This window comes from Vicugna pacos, chromosome 14 (assembly GCF_048564905.1).
Source record: "Vicugna pacos chromosome 14, VicPac4, whole genome shotgun sequence".
NCBI classification, from domain to species: Eukaryota; Metazoa; Chordata; class Mammalia; order Artiodactyla; family Camelidae; genus Vicugna; species Vicugna pacos.
This window is the reverse complement of record NC_133000.1, coordinates 17,860,474-17,877,292: the sequence shown is the minus strand read 5'-3', so window position 1 is coordinate 17,877,292 and position 16,819 is coordinate 17,860,474. Positions and strand designations below refer to the sequence as shown.

Genomic DNA, 16,819 nt, shown 5'->3' with positions numbered 1-16,819 from the left:
CTTTATGGAAATACAGCTAATTAGAAAGCTAAGAGAAAGGTCTGTTAAAGTGTGAAACACTGCAATCTTTTTAACCACTGAACATTCCATGGTGACTAATTTTTTTATTTCCAGAAATGTTATCTTTACACTCTATTTAATGTAATGTTTCTCCTATCACTTTGAAGTTTAGTTGGGAGTAGATTGGATGCTTCTGAGAACACGCTCTGCTTTTCTGGGAATTCAGGGTGTTATCTTTCTGTGTGTTTGATGTGAGGGAGTTTCAAGATGCAGGGACCTGGCGTAAAGTCCCGGGATCTGTACTCCGTGAATTGCTTAGGGGCAGGGCGTTGAAAAGCAGGCAGGGAGCAGCAGCCTCCTTATGATAGAAATGTGTCGTATCTTTAATGAGAATCTTCACGGTACAATAGGCAGTGTTTGTGAGTGGGAAATACCAATTAAGGCATCTTCAGTCTGGCGCAGGAAGGAGGGAAGGAAGCCTGATGAATGGTGCACCTGGCACGGAGGTCGGGCTGCCTGCCTTCTGCACACTGCCTTCCGTTTCCGTGGTTCTTTGAAAAGTGAACACTTTCATGTCCTGTACTTCACAGTGGCTGTGCCGCGCCAGCCCTGCTACTGCGGAATGCATTTTACTAACAGAGAGGGTGATGAAGACCGCCCATCCCTTCAGACCCACCCACCACAGGGTATCAGCGATCATCAGATAAATGATGCACGTCTATGAGTTTTCCTACAAATACCTGTTTCCTGTTTGGATTGGTTTGGTTTTGCCTCTGATGTTACAGTAAATGTAACCTGTGTTTTGGTTCACAAGGGATTTTGAGTTATTCAGACACTAGTTTAGAGATAGAACGCTAACAAGGGTTCTGGAAGGTAGCCAGCAGGCCTCATTCTGTGCGACTAGCATTTCTCCTCCCGCCGTGTGTACATCTTGTGATGCCTGTCATTTTAAACAGGTCACTTGTTTTTCAGCTCGGTTTAACTTGGTGATGGATGTTGCTTGACAGAGCTTAATACTCTGGATCTTGGGAAACTAAAAGGTAAAGAGGGTCCATATTCATTCTCTGACAGGAAATGAGTGAATTAGAAAGATTATATGTACTTTTACTATTTTAAATATGTGTTTAATGAAATAAACTGTAAAATATCCAGTTTTGTATATTATATGTACATTTGATTTTTAATCGCCTTTCCAAAGAAATGAGGGCATGATTATTGTACAGTACTGTGACTAATTTGGTGTACAGAGCGAGTCTGTTCTTAAGGATAAAAATATTTGACGGCACTCATTCTTGTGTTTTGAATCTTTTATGTCTGAAACACTCAAACACCTGACAGAAGTGCTGAGTTAGGTGATAGTGATCCCGTTTGTTTGCTAAATGACTGTTTGTTTAAATCTGTACAGTTTCAAGTATTTACTTATACAGAGTGTACATACTTTCAAATAATTAACTTAAAATGCCTTATATTATTTGGCTAGAAATTGCTGTTTTTAATAAATGTGAATTTTTTTTTAAATAAAGATTTTTGCTTCCTACCTTGTCCTCATGGGTCCATTATGTGTGTGGGTTCTTTAAAAAAAATTTTTAGCTGAAGTTTTTATTGAGATAACCTGTAGATTGACATGCGGTTGTAAGCAGTAATACAGAGAGATCCCGTGTTCCGTTACCAGATTTCTCCCAGTGATGTCATCTTGCAGAACGTTAACAAGTTGTATCACAAGCAGGTTATTGAGTTCAGTGGGCTCCATCAGCGTTACCCCGCCTTCCTCTGTTTTCCTTGTACTCTGTGGATTCTTTTGGCAAGGTGATTATTGTAGAAAGACATTTTTTGAAGCTTCTTAATGCTTCATTAGTTGAACGATAATTTGATACAGAGACATGCACAGGGAAAATGCCACATGAAGACTGAATTAATGCTGCCACGAGACAAAGGTACTGGTAGAAGCTGGGAGAGGGGCCTTGACCACATCCTTCTCTGGCCCTTGGTCTTGGACTTCCGGCCTCTAGGATTGTGAGTCAATAAATTGCTGTTGTGTGAGCCACCCAGGGTGTGGTCCTTTGTTACAGCAGCTCTAGCAAACGAATGCAGGCCAGAGGGTGCTGAAGTTTTATAGTTCCCGCTCATCTGGCTGCTTTCACTACTTACTCCGCAACCTGTGAGGTGACTCATTTTTCCTTATGAAATAGCCCCTGGGCACTGAGTTTTCTGTCCTGTCTTTGATAACATTTGTACAGAGCAGCAACCACAAGAGAGGTTGGAAATAGCGTGCCTTATAAGGGTTGGCAACAAAATATTTGAAAACGGGGCCGACCAAACACAATGCCTCTTTGAGGCCACCTGTGGACAACCTCTGCATTAACGGAGTCACGTGTTTAGGTTTTATGGAAGGAGAAAGACCAGGGAGAGGAACTGGCTGGTGAACCTCAGAGCCCACGTGGGTTAAGCCCCCTGTAAGCTGAGAGCACACCGCGGCCACCCCTATTCTTCCTCACCGTAACTCCATGAGGTGTGTTCCTTGCTTGTATTCCTGTTACAGACGAGGAAACTGAGTCCCAGAGGGGCTTACTGCCTTGGCCAGGGCCGCACAGCCAGCAGGTGGTGGTGATGGTTCCAAGACCATCCAAGAAGCAGACCAGGCTTGTCTGCTTCAAGGGCACATGTGCTTTCAGTTCCCCGGTGGGCTCAATTCTCTGAGACGCCACAAGCTTGGGAGGATTTGTTTGTAGCCCAGACCCGACTCCGGAGCTTGTCTCTAGCAACTGGTAAGGGAGGGGGCCCCACGCACACTGAGCAGAGGTGGAAACTAACCCGCTCCCTAAAATGTCAAGGTTGGCTTGTGAGGGTTTGCTCTTGCAGTGGTCATCTGTGGCTCACTGTCTGGCAACAAAATAACTGTTGTCTTAGCTGATGATGCCGTTTGCCAACGTGTGACAGTCCCGAAGGGGAAGTGACCGTGTAACGCCCCTCCACCACCGGCCTTACAGCCTGGTACCACCGCAGCCGCGCAGCATTCGGGGTTGGGGTGATGGCAGGACTTTGGTGAGGGTTGGTGGCAGGCAGTGTGAGATCAGGAGAGCAGGGCCGCGACATGGGGCTCGGGTGTCTGCTCACCGCAGGGAATGGCTGGTTTGCTGGGCTGAGTTAAGAAGGAGTTTTCTACACTCTTTCTGTTCAGGTTGCAGTGGAAGCCATCCTGGGAATCCTGCAGTGTCTCAGGAATCTATAAGTCACACTAGAGGAGGCCAACCAGCTCCCGAGTCTCCCTTTTCTAGAGACTACCCCCGACCATGCTTGGCATCAGCTAGGAGCTGTGTTTACAAAACATAACCCCACCTCCCTTACCACATGATCGCGCCAAGAGTGGCCTCCGGATCAAGCCAGGTCAGTTGGAGACTACGGGGTTCTTCTGAGAAAGGTGAGGAGAGAAAGCCGTGTGAACCGAGATGCACAGAAAACATGCCTTTGGAAGAACGTGAGTGTTGCAGACACAAGAACAAAAGTCCCCCCCTGGCTCCTGGAGGCCTCCCTCCACTAGGAGGGAGATGTATTGCATCTTCCATCCTGATGATGTTTCCCATCTTGCTTTACCTATTTGAGTTGGTGACTGTTACCCGTGACCAAAAGCGGCCCAGCTATTGAAAGGGGTTTAAATGTGGGTCCTTCCGGGCTCCCAGTCGGCTCCTGGTTTGGGACACTGGCTGCAGGCTGGGGCTGCTTTTCTAACTGGGCTTCCCTCTGCCTTGGCAGGGGTGAATGAGGGGGTGGTTTGTGAGGCTATTTCTAGACCCATTTTATAGATGAGGAAACTGAGGCAGAAAGCTACTTGCCCAAGGTCACACAGCCAAATAGGGGCAGAGTTAGGCTTTGAGATAGCCTGTGTCTTGAGTCAGACCAAGTACAGGAAAGCCACAAAAGAACTTCTGCATTCAAGTGACCAGCAGAATCAAGCGAGACAGGTGTTGATGTATATTGTCTATTGAAACAATTTATTTCTAATGCTGTCAGAGTGGGACTGGGCTGATTAAGTCTTTTCTGTGGCCAGCTACAGAGTCTGTCACCCCTTCCCCACCAAAAATACCTCCCCCCCCAAACCAAGGATCTGTCATAGATCTCAAATTACAAACCAACTCTCAAAGACATAAACTAGGGCTTTGGGCTTTTCCTCTAGGATTTTTACAACCCCACCTCCCTGAAACATTCAGCACAGGCTGAAGAGGCTGTGGGGCAATCTGGCAACTGCCTGAGACTGGAAGATGAGGTTTTCTCCTCCAGCTCAGATTGTCTCATTGGGAAGATCTTGGAGCCCGCTAGGAAGTTTTTGAGATCAAAGATGGTCAGTATATTCAGGGTCCTACTCATTTTTCCCAGGAGGATCTGGATCTTCTGAGCTGTTGGACTGATTTCCATTTCTAGGATTGCTTTCTTCTTCATTTCACTCAGTACCTCTGGGCTGATGAACTGCAGGAGTGCATAGAAGGCTCAGTGAGGATTAATGCTGCCCGGGCACCATGCTCCCCTCACGCCAGGATCAGGCTCCCACAGCCAGGACCAAGTCTCCCCTGGAGACGTCACTCTCCAGGGCAAAGCTGTGCACATGGCGCTGCCACCGGCAACATTTCTGCTGCTTCCCCGAGATACTCGCTTGGCTTATGCCTGTGGCTACATGGGCTGCAGCGATTGGGTTCAGGCCACACCCCAGCCTGACCCCAAACCAAAGGGAGGCCAGCTGCTGGGCCCCGGTGCAGCCTGTCTTCCAAAGGCTGTGCCATCTAGGGGACGTCTGGCTTCTCCCCAGGGATTCCCTAGCATGGCAGGAGACTGAGGCCCTGCCGCAGCCAGGAGGCGGGTCACCGTGTCTGCTATGAGCCCCACATCCATGTTGGGCTCCCATTGGAGCGGGTCTGGGCCTTGCTGGGATGAAGATGTCAGTTTCCTCAGCTCTGCATCTCATGGTGCCCAGAAGTTAAGTGTTTGCCTTTGTATATGGTCAAGCATCGGGTCAGGGAAGGAGGCTTTGTTTTCCTAGGGGCTGGAGTGATGGAGAATGTGGCGGCAGGCCCAGTGTGGACCAGTCCAAGCCAGCAGTGACTGTGTGCAGGTGGTTCTCCAACTGGCAGAGGGTGTGGGGAGTTGAGACCTTACCTTGTACCTGGTGCCCAGGTTTAAGCAGATGCGTTTCTTTTGGTGGATGAAGTGGAAGATGATCTTATCCTGGCTCCTTATATGTACCTTGATGTAGCGGTTGATATTCAAGGAGATGGACTGGACAGGGGGTGCGTGGACGTGCAGGTTCAGATCCCACCAGTTCCAGGCCTTCTGGTGCTTGCCTTTGGCGAAGTAGTAGCCTAGGTTTGGGCTCAGGCTCAACCTAGACCAAGAAGGCATCAGGCAGTCACTGTGCTGGGCCTGGGGTCGAGGGGCACAGCCTCTCTGGCCGATGCAGGCCTGCCCCTCCTCCCTACCCTCCTGCCTTGCTTTTTCCTCCTTAGCCCACCCACGGGGCCTTGGCAGGTGGGAACAAGGAGGCCAACCCAAGACCAGGTACGGCCCTTCAGCCCCTGCCTGTCCGTGTTCAGGCTCCTCCCGTGCCCCTGGCCCCCCACTCCCACTCACTTCTTTCAGTTCCTGGGTCACTCGTATCCTTGACCTCCTCACCCCTTTGCCGTGTTCTTCCCTCTGCCTAGAAAGCTCTTCCCCACCCTGCTTGGCGTGGCCAGCACCTGCTTCTACTCTAAGTCTCAGCTTAAATGTCACCTCCTCAGAGACGCCCTTCCAGCAGCCCCGGTGTGTCCCTATATGACAGTCCATCTCCGTCTCTTGTTAGTTTCCTTCATATAATTAGCTAATATACATTAAGTCTCATTCTTTGCGGTAGTTGGGTTCTATAAAGTTGCCTCAAACATGGAATTGAGAATACTGACCCATTGCTCCCAAGGGAAATAGGGGTGTGTGTGTGTGTGTGTGTGTGTGTGTGTGTGTGTGTGTGTGTGTGTGTGTGTGTGTCTCACATAAACATACATATTAGAAACAGCCCATGCCAGTAGAGTTCAGTGGGCCCCAGAGCTGGGGCTTCCAGCACCACATGCCCCTCCTGGCTCCAACCTCTGGTCACCACGGCAGGAGCCAAATCAAGAAGGCAAAGCAGCTGGGAACATGCACATCAGAAGACTTGAATTTTTCACTCCTCTGTGCGCGTTTGTGACTCTATGTGAAATATGTACATATACACCTTCCCCCTGGGAGCAATGGTTCAGGGTTTGCTAGTTCGGTGTTCTGGATACTTTATAGAACAGCTATTTTGAATAATGAGAACCGACCCTACTTGCTTATTACCTGTCCTCCCATTAAATGTCAACATAACGTGTGGTCCGGAGGGCAGGGGCTACACCTGTCTGGCTCCTGGGTGGACTCTGGCCCCACACTGCCTGATGCCCGAGTGTGGGTGAGTGAGGGGTGGTTCATTCTTCTTCCAGCCCAGGCCCTGCTCTTCTTCGAGCTGTCCTTTCCCAGCATTTCAAGCCATTTCAAGCCTCTGCTTTTTGATCTCACCAGGGCTGTCCTGAGAATCGGTGCTGCTAGGGCAGCAACTTCTCTCAGGAACCAAATGCAGAAGGGGAGAGAATCTGACCCGGAGTTCGTCAGGAGAAGAGGGGTTTGCAGGGTGCCTGGATTACTCAGACCACTTGCTAGACCTTGGCTGGGATGTCCAGGGGCCTTGAAGTTCTGCCGGGAGGGAGAGGCCAGCTCAGGCCTGCTAACAGCAGCCTTGTTCACCTCCAATAAGCAGAATGTCCCCTGGTCACTCCCAACCCTAGGTCCTCCTGTTGCTTCCCACTGCCCATCAAACCAAGTGCAAACAGCTGAGTCCCTTCACCGTCGGGCCCCGGCGTGTCCAACCTCATCCCTCTTTTCTTAGACAAGAGGCTGTATGTATGTGATGAGTGAAAAACCTGGGCTCTGGAGCCGGACTCTCTAGGTTCATAGCTGGCTCTGCGACTTGCAAGCTATGTGACCTTGGGCCAGTTACTTAATCTCTCTGTGCCTCAGTTTCAGTGGTAAAATGCAAATAATAACAGTACTTTACTCCTAGGGTTGTTGTGAAGATTAGGTGCCTGTACAAAGCAATAACTCGGCAAACATTAGCATTTCCTTACTGTCCTTGATGGAGAGGAGAGCAGAGGGGAATCTTCTTTCACTCTGCAGGGGAGCAGATCCCCACTAGCTTCTGACCTTTTAAAGGGCTCCCATCGGACTTCTCACGCTAGGCTCTCCCTACTTCCCAGGGCTAGGGTCCACCCCAGTCTGTGGGTATCTGGTCCTGGGCTAAGGCCCCTTCAGGAAAATGGGGTCTAAAACACCCAGAAATGGTCTGAATGGAAGGATTCTCCTCAGAAGGTGTGAAGATGCTGGGCTGTGGAGCCAGGGGACCCCACCTCCAGGGATCCCGAGTTCAGGCAGGTCTGGGGCCCTGCAGGGAGGCCTGGTCTGCAGTTTCTCAAGTCTGGGCCTGGAGGGCGGGGACAATGCTGGGGTTGAGTTTCCACACACCCCGCAAACTTCAACCATGCATTCTGCCTTCCCTGAAAAAAATGGTGATCAAAAAATAACCTAAGAAACATTCAGTCCTCGAATCAGCTTGATGCTCACTCTTCCCCAGGGCCTGCGGTGCCTTGGAGGAGCGGAGGTGGGGCTGGGAGCAGGGGCCGCTGCCTCATTTCCAGCAGGGATGAGGGTCGCTGGCCCTGGTGCAGCAGCTGTACGTTCCCAAGTGACTTGGAGGGCCTTTGCTGCAGAATTCTCCCAGTGACAATGAGACTGCAGCTCTGATGGTGAAGCCCATGTGGGACCAAGTCCTTTTGCTGTGGGAGCACAGTTCTCTCTGTTGCCGCCTGGGGCGGGGGAGCCCACTCCGCCTGATGGTATAAACTTTCAGGTGTGATGGGTGTGTGTGTGGGGGGTACACAGGGACAGTCCCTCTCTCATCCAGGTCTCCAGTGCTGAAACGCCATCAGTGGTGCCACCTGCCTTTGATTTAAGCCAAGTGAGATGAGAGCATGACCCAGGTAAGACGCAGTTGCCCTTGGAGGAGGCAGGGCAGAAAGGTTTGGCAACTAGAACTGCTCACAGCTGAGTGTGGAGGCACCGCTGAGAGCAGGCGAGCACGCGGCCCCAGGCCTGTGTGCACAGGGCCGGCCCTACCGAGAGGAGCGGTGGCTGGAAGCTCATCCCTTCTCCTTGCTCGTCCAGCATCTTCTTGGAAGGGCAAGAAAAAACGACAGTGACGCCATCGCAGGGGCTCTCTTGCTGCGGGGCCACTGGGGAGCTGGCAGGGAAAGGCAGGCCTGCCCGGCGGGCGGGGAGGGGCCAGGCCTGGGGGTGAGAGGGGAGGCCCTTGGGGTGCCCTGGGCCTTGGCCTGTGCCCCTGTGGGCAGGATGTATCTGGGCCCTTTGCTGGGGTTTTCGAGGCTCACTCTGAGCCGAACTGATTAGCTTTCAACATGAGACAGACTTCTATTCTAAGCTGCTTCACTTTCCCCGTGGACCAGGAGCCCAGGGTTAGGAGGGAAATTGTGTCTCCCGATCTCGGGAATCCACGAGCCATGAAGTGGTCAGCATGGTTTCAGAAAAACTTCCAAGGCAAAAGGACAATAGGTCCCGAGGAAACAGATGGGAGATGAGAAGTTAGGGGCTCCTAGGCCATGAGGGGGCTACCAGGCTGGGGCCTGGAAGCCGGGCTGCCGGTGGGCAGAGAGGTTGATGGTCGTTGCTGTCCCCCAGGACAGGACCTTTCAGAAGACTGGAGCCGGGGAAAGTCAGGCCAGGAGTGGGTGCGCTGGCCTGGGCTCCAGCACCTCGCTGACCCATACAACCATCTGGGAAGCTTTTAAAGAATGCAGATCTCCAGGCCCCATCTCAGATGTACAGACTCAGACTCTTCGGGGGCAGGGGTGATGTGATGGTCAGCTCATCCCAGCTCTAAGCACCATCCTTCCTCTTGGGGTTTTTTTTTGGTTTCATTGACTAGCTTTATTGTTTGTGTACTTTCTAGTTCATTGATTTTTCTCTCTTATCTTTTTTTAATATCAACTTTTCTATTGAGTTATAGTCATTTTACAATGTTGTGTCAAATTCCAGTGTAGAGCACAATTTTTCAGTTATACATGAACATAAATACATTCATTGCCACATTCTCTTTCGCTGTGAGCCACAAGATCCTGTATATATTTCCCTGTGCTACACAGTACAATCTTGTTTATCTATTCTACGTTTTGAAATCCCAGTCCCTTCCCACCTGCCGTCCCCCCTGGCAACCACAAGTTTGTATTCTATGTCTATGAGTCTGTTTCTATTTTGTATTTTTGTTTTTGTTTTTTGTTTTTGGATTCCACATATGAGCGATCTCATATGGTATTTTTCTTTCTCTTTCCGGCTTACTTCACTTAGAATGACATTCTCCAGGAACATCCATGTTGCTGCAAATGGCGTTATGTTGTCAGTTTTTATGGCTGAATAGTATTCCATTGTATAAATATACCACTTCTTCTTTATCCAGTCATCTGTTGATGGACATTTAGGCTGTTTCCATGTCTTGGCTATTGTTAATAGTGCTGCTATGAATATTGGGGTGCAGGTGTCATTTTGAAGTAGGGGCCCCTTCTAGATATATGCCCAGGAGTGGGATTCCTGGGTCATATGGTAAGTCTATTCCTAGTCTTTTGAAGAATCTCCATACTGTTTTCCACAGTGGCTGCACCAAACTGCATTCCCACCAGCAGTGTAGGGGGTTCCCTTTTCTCCACAGCCTCTCCATACAAATGTGATCATTTGTATGTCTTCCTTGGAGAATTGCTTGTTTAGGTCTTCTGCCATTTTTGGATTGGGTTGTTTGTTTTTTTCTTATTAAATCGTGTGAGTTGCTTATATATTCTGGAGATCAAGCTTTTGTCGGTTTCATTTGCAAAAATGTTCTCCCATTCTGTAGGTTGTCTCTTTGTTTTACTTATGGTTTCCTTTGCTGTGCAGAAGCTTGTAATTTTCATTAGGTCCCATTTGTTTATTCTTGCTTTTATTTCTATTGCTTGGGTAGACTGTTCTAGGAGAACATTTTTGAGATGAATGTCAGGTAATGTTTCCCCTGTATTTTCTTCTAGGAGGTTTATTGTATCTTTTCTTATGTTTAAGTCTTTGATCCATTTTGAGTTTATTTTTGTGCATGGTGTAAGGGAGTGTCTTTCACCTCCTCTTCCGCTTGGGTTTTGATGGGCTGGGATAAGATGTGGTTTCTCTTGCAAACCTAAATTGATCATTTAAAATAATGCTTTATTTCTGACTGAGTCAAAATTTCCTAAAATTTTTTGCCTGTGATTTTATGTATGGCTCAGGGCAAACAACTTATCATTTTCTCTGAGCCTAAGTTTCCTGGTCAAGAAAATGAAGGTGGATTTTCCCAGGGTAACTTCTGGCCCTAAAATTTAAGTGTCATTAAGAGAAGAGGCCCTCTTGTATGTAGCAAATGCTATTTGAGATAATTAACTGAATTTCTTGCCCCAACTCCCTAGTGCTTCCTGTATTCAGTACTTTCTTCCCCCTTTCAGACATCAATTTATTTATTAAAACAATGTTTAATTGACATATATTTGATTTTCAATAGTGTGTTAGTTTCAGATGCATAGCAAAGTGCTTCAGATTATTTTCCATTATAGGTTATTATAAGATATTGAATATAGTTCCCTATGCTATACAGTTGGTCCTTGTTGCTTATCTATTTTATTTATAGTAGTTTATATGTACTAATCTCAAACTCCTAATTTATCCCTCCCCAGCCCTTTCCCCGTTGGTAACCATAGTTTGTTTTCTATGTCTGTGAGTCTGTTTGTTTTATAAATAAATTCATTTGTATGATTTTTTAGATATAAGTGATATCATATAACATTTGTCTTTCTCTCTCTGACTTACTTCATTTAGTATGATAATCTCCAGGTCCATCCGTGTTGCTTCAAATGGTATTATTTCATTCTTTTTTTATGGCTGAGCAATATTCCATTGCATATATATGCCACAACTTCTTTATCCATTCATCTGTTGATGGGCACTTGGGTTGCTTCCATGTCTTGGCAATTGGAAATAGCACTGCTATGAACACTATGGTGCATATTTTTGAGTTAGTTTTCATCTTTTCCAGATATATGCCCAGGAGTGGGATTGATGGATCATATGGTATGTCTATTTTTACTTTTTTTAGGAAACTCCATACTGTTTTCCATAGTGGCTGTACCAATTTACATTCCTACCAACAGTGTAAGAGGGTCCCCCTTTCTCCACACCCTCTCCAGCATTATTTATAGACTTTTGGTTATGGCCATTCTGACTGATGTGAGGTGATAATTCAATATAATTTTGATTTGCATTTCTCTAATAACTAGTGATGTAGTGATGTTGAACAGTTTTTCATCTGCCTGTTGTCCATCTGGATGTCTTCTTTGGAGAAATGTCTAGTTAGGTCTTCTACCCATTTTTTGATTGGGTTGTTGTTTTTGATACTGAGTTGTATGAGCTATTTTTATATTTTGGAAATTAAGCCCTTGTTGGTCACATCATTTGCAAATATTTTCTCCCAGTCTGTAGGCTGTCTTTTTGTTTAATTCATGGTTTCCTTTGCTGTGTAAAAGCTTTAAGTTTGATTAGGTCCCATTTTGTTTATTTTTGGTTTTATTCCTTTTGCCTTTGGAGACTGATCTAACAAAATATTACTATAATTGATGTCAGCAAATGTTTACCTATGTTCTCTTCTAGGAGTTTTGTGGTGTTATGTCTTTAATTTAGATCTCTAAACCATCTTGAGTGTATTTTTGTGTATGGTGGGAGGTAGTGTTCTTCACTGATTTACATGCAGCTGTCCAGTTTTCCCAAAACCACTTGCTGAAAAGATTGTCCTTTCTCCAGTGTATATTCTGCCTCCTTTGTCAAAGATTAATTGACCAAAGGTCTGTGGGTTTATTTTGGGGCTCTCTATTCTGTTCCACTGATCTATGTCTATTTTTGTGCCAATACCATGCTGTTTTGATTACTGTAGCTTTGTAGTATTGCAGACATCAGTTTTTATACAAAGCGCCCTCCAGGAAGGGCAGATACCTCTAAGAACAAAGTAGTCAACTAGGATATGGTGTAGATAAAAACCGAATAGCAGAGAGTCTGGAGAGTGAAAATCTTTTTTTGGAATGAAAAAAATGTTTGGCTTTGACTATCAAGAAGAAAGTACAAGATTGGCTCAAGACAATTGGCATTTCCTACTCCATGACCACTTAGAACAGAATAGGAGGGAGAAATCCTGCAAAAACAGAGTTCTAACACCAAAGAGATGGAGAAAAGTTCTGAAGTGACTGAATCACCTTGAATTGGTAAGATGTAGTTTCCCACTGTCACCAGAAATGGGAACTTAACAACTAAGTTTAGTTACAATGAAATACTCAGCAGTTATGTTTTTAAAATACATGTACCTCCAAAGCCCTCACCATACGCTCCTCTCTGAGGCACCTGGAACAGAGGGACCCTGTGTCTTTCTAAGGTTATTCTCTTTGGTTTGATTCTTAAGTGGTGCAGAGGAGACGAAACCAACAGAGGTTCTTACTCCAGCTTTTGAGTCTGTGAGGCTATTTCACCAGTGGGGAAACAATGGTGCAAAAAGGACAGCCCGCCATCTGAGGTCAGGGACCTGTCTTACTGGTCCCTCATGATACCAACCTCCCGAAGTATGAGCCAGATGAATTAATTCATAAGTGGATGAGAGAGAGAGGAAGAGAGAGGCTTACCCAGTGAGAAGCTGTGCAGACTAGGAATCAAAACCTTAATCACACTGCTTCTCCATGGGGCAGGGTGTCTGGGACTCATGACCCAAGCTTACCAGATGTCTCCATTTTCATCGTAGAAGGTGGCATGGCCAGAATTGTTGATAAGGGCCCGGATACACAAATGTTCACTGTCTTCCAGAATGATGCATGTGAATTTTCCTTCTTTTATACTGAGGATGAGCATGGCCAGGTGTCCTGATGGATAACTGGGAGATGGTTAAGGCACAAGTAGTCCCTTGGGATCCCGTGGGGAAGGCAGAGCCCTGCAGAGGACCAAGGCCTCTGTAAAACCCATGACCCAGTCCCGAATCACAGACTTTTAGGCATCACATGTGTCAGCATGAGTGTCCCCATGGTCTAGTGGATACTGTATCTGGCCTGATCCATCAGAAAAGAGAATTTGGAAGACAGTCTCACTGGGGTAGAGAATTAATTCTCCATCACCTTGATGAACCTAGAAAGAAGAGACAAGCCTGTGAAAGGTGCATGGGGGCTGATGGACCAAATTCAAGGCATGGTGTTGTCACTAGAAGGGTTGGGGTGGGTCTACTTACTCTCTGATGCCCATGTGCCCCCCACGCATCACTACCCCTCCCATCACTACCACCAGCTTGCTGGGGATTCTGGACAGGAAACTTCTCAGGGCTTTGGTTTACTTGTCTATGTGACGAGGAGGCTGAAATGGATCACTGTGTGTGTGTGTCTGTGTGTGCAGATTTTAAACTGTTATCTCATTCACTCTCATGTTATTGATTGTGTTAGTTTCCTATGGCTGCCATAACAAAGTACCACAAACTGGGCAGTTGAAAACTATGAAATTAATTTTCTCACAGTTGTGGAGGCCAGAAGTCTGAAATCAAGGTGTCAGTGGGGTTGGTTCTTTCTGGAGACACTGAGGAAGAATCTCTTCCATGCCTTTCTCTAGCTTTTGGTGATGATCCTTATTACTCTTCCTTGGCTTTTGGCTGCAATCCTTACTGTACCTTGGTTAGGACACATATGGCTTCAACACCTCCATCTTCATGTGACGTTCTCCCTATGTCTCCATCTTCTTGTAAGGACACCAGTCATATTGGATAAGGGGCCCATCCCACTCCAGTATGACCTCATCTTAACGGATTACATCCTCAGAGACCAATTTTCCAAATAAGGTCATATTCTGAGGCACTCGGGGTTAGGACTTAAACATATTTTTTAGGGGGGCCAATGTTCCACCCATAATATTGGTATATTCATGGATTTTATTTCTTCTTGAATCAGTTTAGTGAATTATATTTTTCTAGGAAATTGTTTATGTAAATTTTAAAATTTATTGTCATAAAAATTTGTGATATAATGTTAAAAAAAAAAACCCTCTACTGTCTCTCTGTGATGTCCTTGTGTTCATTCTTTATAGATTTTCTACCTTTTCTTTTTTGTTTTTCTGGATCAACCTTGCCTGGAGATTTGCCTACTAGTCTTCTCAAAGAGCCAACTTTTTGGTTTGCTTATTCTATTACTTCTTTGTTTTCTATTGTATCAGTTTCTGCTCCTTTTATTATCATTTATATATGTTCCTTTCTGTGGGTTTTCTATATTAGAAAATTATTTCTATTTTTTCTAATTCTTTGATTTGAATGTTGAGCTCATTGATTTCCATCTCTCTTCTTCATGACCCTCCTCCTCCTCTTCTTTAATATAGGCATGTATATTTCTGAGTTTTTGGTGGGGAGGTAATTAGGTTTATTTATTTAGTGATTTTCTTAAGGGAGACACTGGGGATTAAACCTAGGACCTCATGCAGGCTAAACATGTGCTCTACCATTTGAACTATACCATCCTCCCTAATACAAGCATTTAAAGCTATAATATTTCTCTCAAAATACTGTTTTAGCCGTTTCCCCCAAGTGTAGATACCTACATTTTCATTCTGAATATTTTCAAATTTCCAATATGATTTCTTCTTTGACACACAAGTTGTTTACCATGTTTTTAAATCTGCACATGTACCAGTTGTTTTTGGCTATGTTATTACTATTCCCAATCAAAATACACAAGGGTAGGAGAGCAGAGTCTATATGATAGCCACTCTTTAGTGTCTGTGGCCCAGTGTGTCATCAATTATTGTAGCTATTTCATGTGTGCTTGAAAAGGACGCAAGTCCTCCAGCTGCCAGGTGTCCCCATCAGGTGTTAAAACCCAAGCCCCTAGGTGATCAGGACAGCTGTATCCTCCTTCCCACCCCTTCCCTCTCCCAGGACACTCACTCCTCACTTACTCTCACTCTTCTCATTTCCCAGTTTCGATTTCCAGTAATAACTCCCTTGCTTTCTTATACACTCTGCTCTGCATTTAAAAGGACGCTTTTTACATTTCCACTAAGTTTCCCAGGTGTTTGTAGCAGGAAGCCTTTTCGGGTCATCTCGTATCCTGTGTGATTCTAACTAGATGTCAGATCAGTGGTTTTCAAGCTATTGTTTTTAACAGTTATAGAATCCTGTGTTCAAGAGAGCTTAAGGCAGAATGCCAAAATCTAAGTATATAAAAAGAGATATGGTGGTTTGAGGAGGAGGTGCTGGGGGCGCCCCAGGGCACAGCCTTTAAATGCCCAGGAGCCACGGCATGAGATGATGACAATGACCCTCTGACTCTGTCCCCACACCCAGCACTGTGCTCAACACCTCACTTCCACAATGCAGTGACCCTGAAGGGTAGGCAGTATCAGCCCCGTTTAAGAGAGGCTAAGTGACCTACACAAGGTTATCCAGTGAGAGGGGAGCCGGACTCCCACAATCTGGCGCCCAGCCTGCGGGCTCGTCTTCGGAACCCATGCTGTCTCCAACCACTAAGCTCCCAGCCACCTGGCACGCTTAGTCTACAAATCACTGCTCTTTTTTTCTTAACCTAGAGAAGTGCTTTATAAGGACATCTGTGGTTGGTTTATTCCTAATAGTCCATAGGAAGCTTCTAGATATGGTTCATGGGAGACGATTTTGTATTTTAGGTCTTATTTTCAAAAGCCACCTGAAAGCCAGACTTTCTCTAGATGCTTTCTTCTTGTCAAATTCACTTGTCATGTAATGACATTCTCCTGACCCCACGGGCAAAGAAAAATCTCTGGTGCAGAGGTAGAGTCATCACATTTTTTTCTCACTGGGAAATATATCACAAATGGCATATCTAAAAGCCCAAATCTCACCATCATTTGCCTGGGGACAGAGTATGAGGCTAAGAGCTGAAAGTTAAGAGAGAAGGGATTACATCTCTGGCCCCTTCTTCAGTTCTAGTAGAGAGAAAACAGCGCCTCGAAGGTAGGACCCAGCTGCCGTCTGTCCATGAGCTCTCCCTATTGCTGTCTGTCTGCCTGCCTGTGAGTCCTCCCTGGCTCTTGTCTGTCTGCAGTCTCTCCCTAACTATGGTGGGGATTCTGGCTCCTGGGTTGGCCAGGCTGGATTTTGCCTGAACACTGGCACACACTTATCAACAGTCCTGCCTGACTCAGGAAATTACTTGGAATTCATTGCCCATTTATAAAAACAAAAAATGACCAAATGTCCCCATCCTCATGAGCCTTCTGGGCAGCCTGCGTGAATGGTGGGTTAGGAAGGGTCTACCTTAGTCTTGCTCTTTATCCAGTCCGTATCTATTTCTAGTGTCTTCTCACGGCGAACAATACGAGGTTTTTTTACTTCTTCTTTCTCAGGCTCCTCGACTTTTGGTGGTTGATGACACAAAGTAAACGAGATAGTGGTCTCTGTAGTCCTTTGGTTAAGCAAGTCTTTGGTGGAAAAGAGAAAGAAAACTTACATCCATTTCTCTCAAGGCATCAAAGAGAGTTTGAGGATTTGGGATATCAGGCATGTTCTCCCAGGCAAGGAAGGCTGCCAAGCAGTAGGAAGAGCAAGCCCTTGAAGGGAGAGATGTTGAGGCTGAATTTCCAGCTCTCTCATTTTTGTCATTCATTCAACACGTATTTCTTAAGAACCTAC

The 16,819-nt window shown here is 46.1% G+C and overlaps 1 protein-coding gene across 3 annotated transcripts in view; it reads right to left on the bottom strand.

The window, feature by feature from the left end:
• Window positions 1-3,962: 3,962 nt before the first annotated feature.
• Window positions 3,963-16,819, bottom strand: part of ERICH6B (glutamate rich 6B) — a 46,250-nt gene continuing 33,393 nt past the window's right edge. For all 3 annotated transcript variants that reach the window (XM_072976280.1, XM_072976281.1, XM_072976282.1), the window contains exons 9-13: window positions 16,445-16,608; window positions 13,220-13,305; window positions 12,905-13,057; window positions 5,146-5,371; window positions 3,963-4,461 (exon numbers count right to left, since the gene is read on the bottom strand). In XM_072976280.1, the coding sequence (XP_072832381.1) occupies window positions 4,177-4,461; window positions 5,146-5,371; window positions 12,905-13,057; window positions 13,220-13,305; window positions 16,445-16,608 (914 nt within the window). In that variant the 3' untranslated portion in view covers window positions 3,963-4,176. The remainder of the gene's footprint in view (window positions 4,462-5,145; window positions 5,372-12,904; window positions 13,058-13,219; window positions 13,306-16,444; window positions 16,609-16,819) is intronic.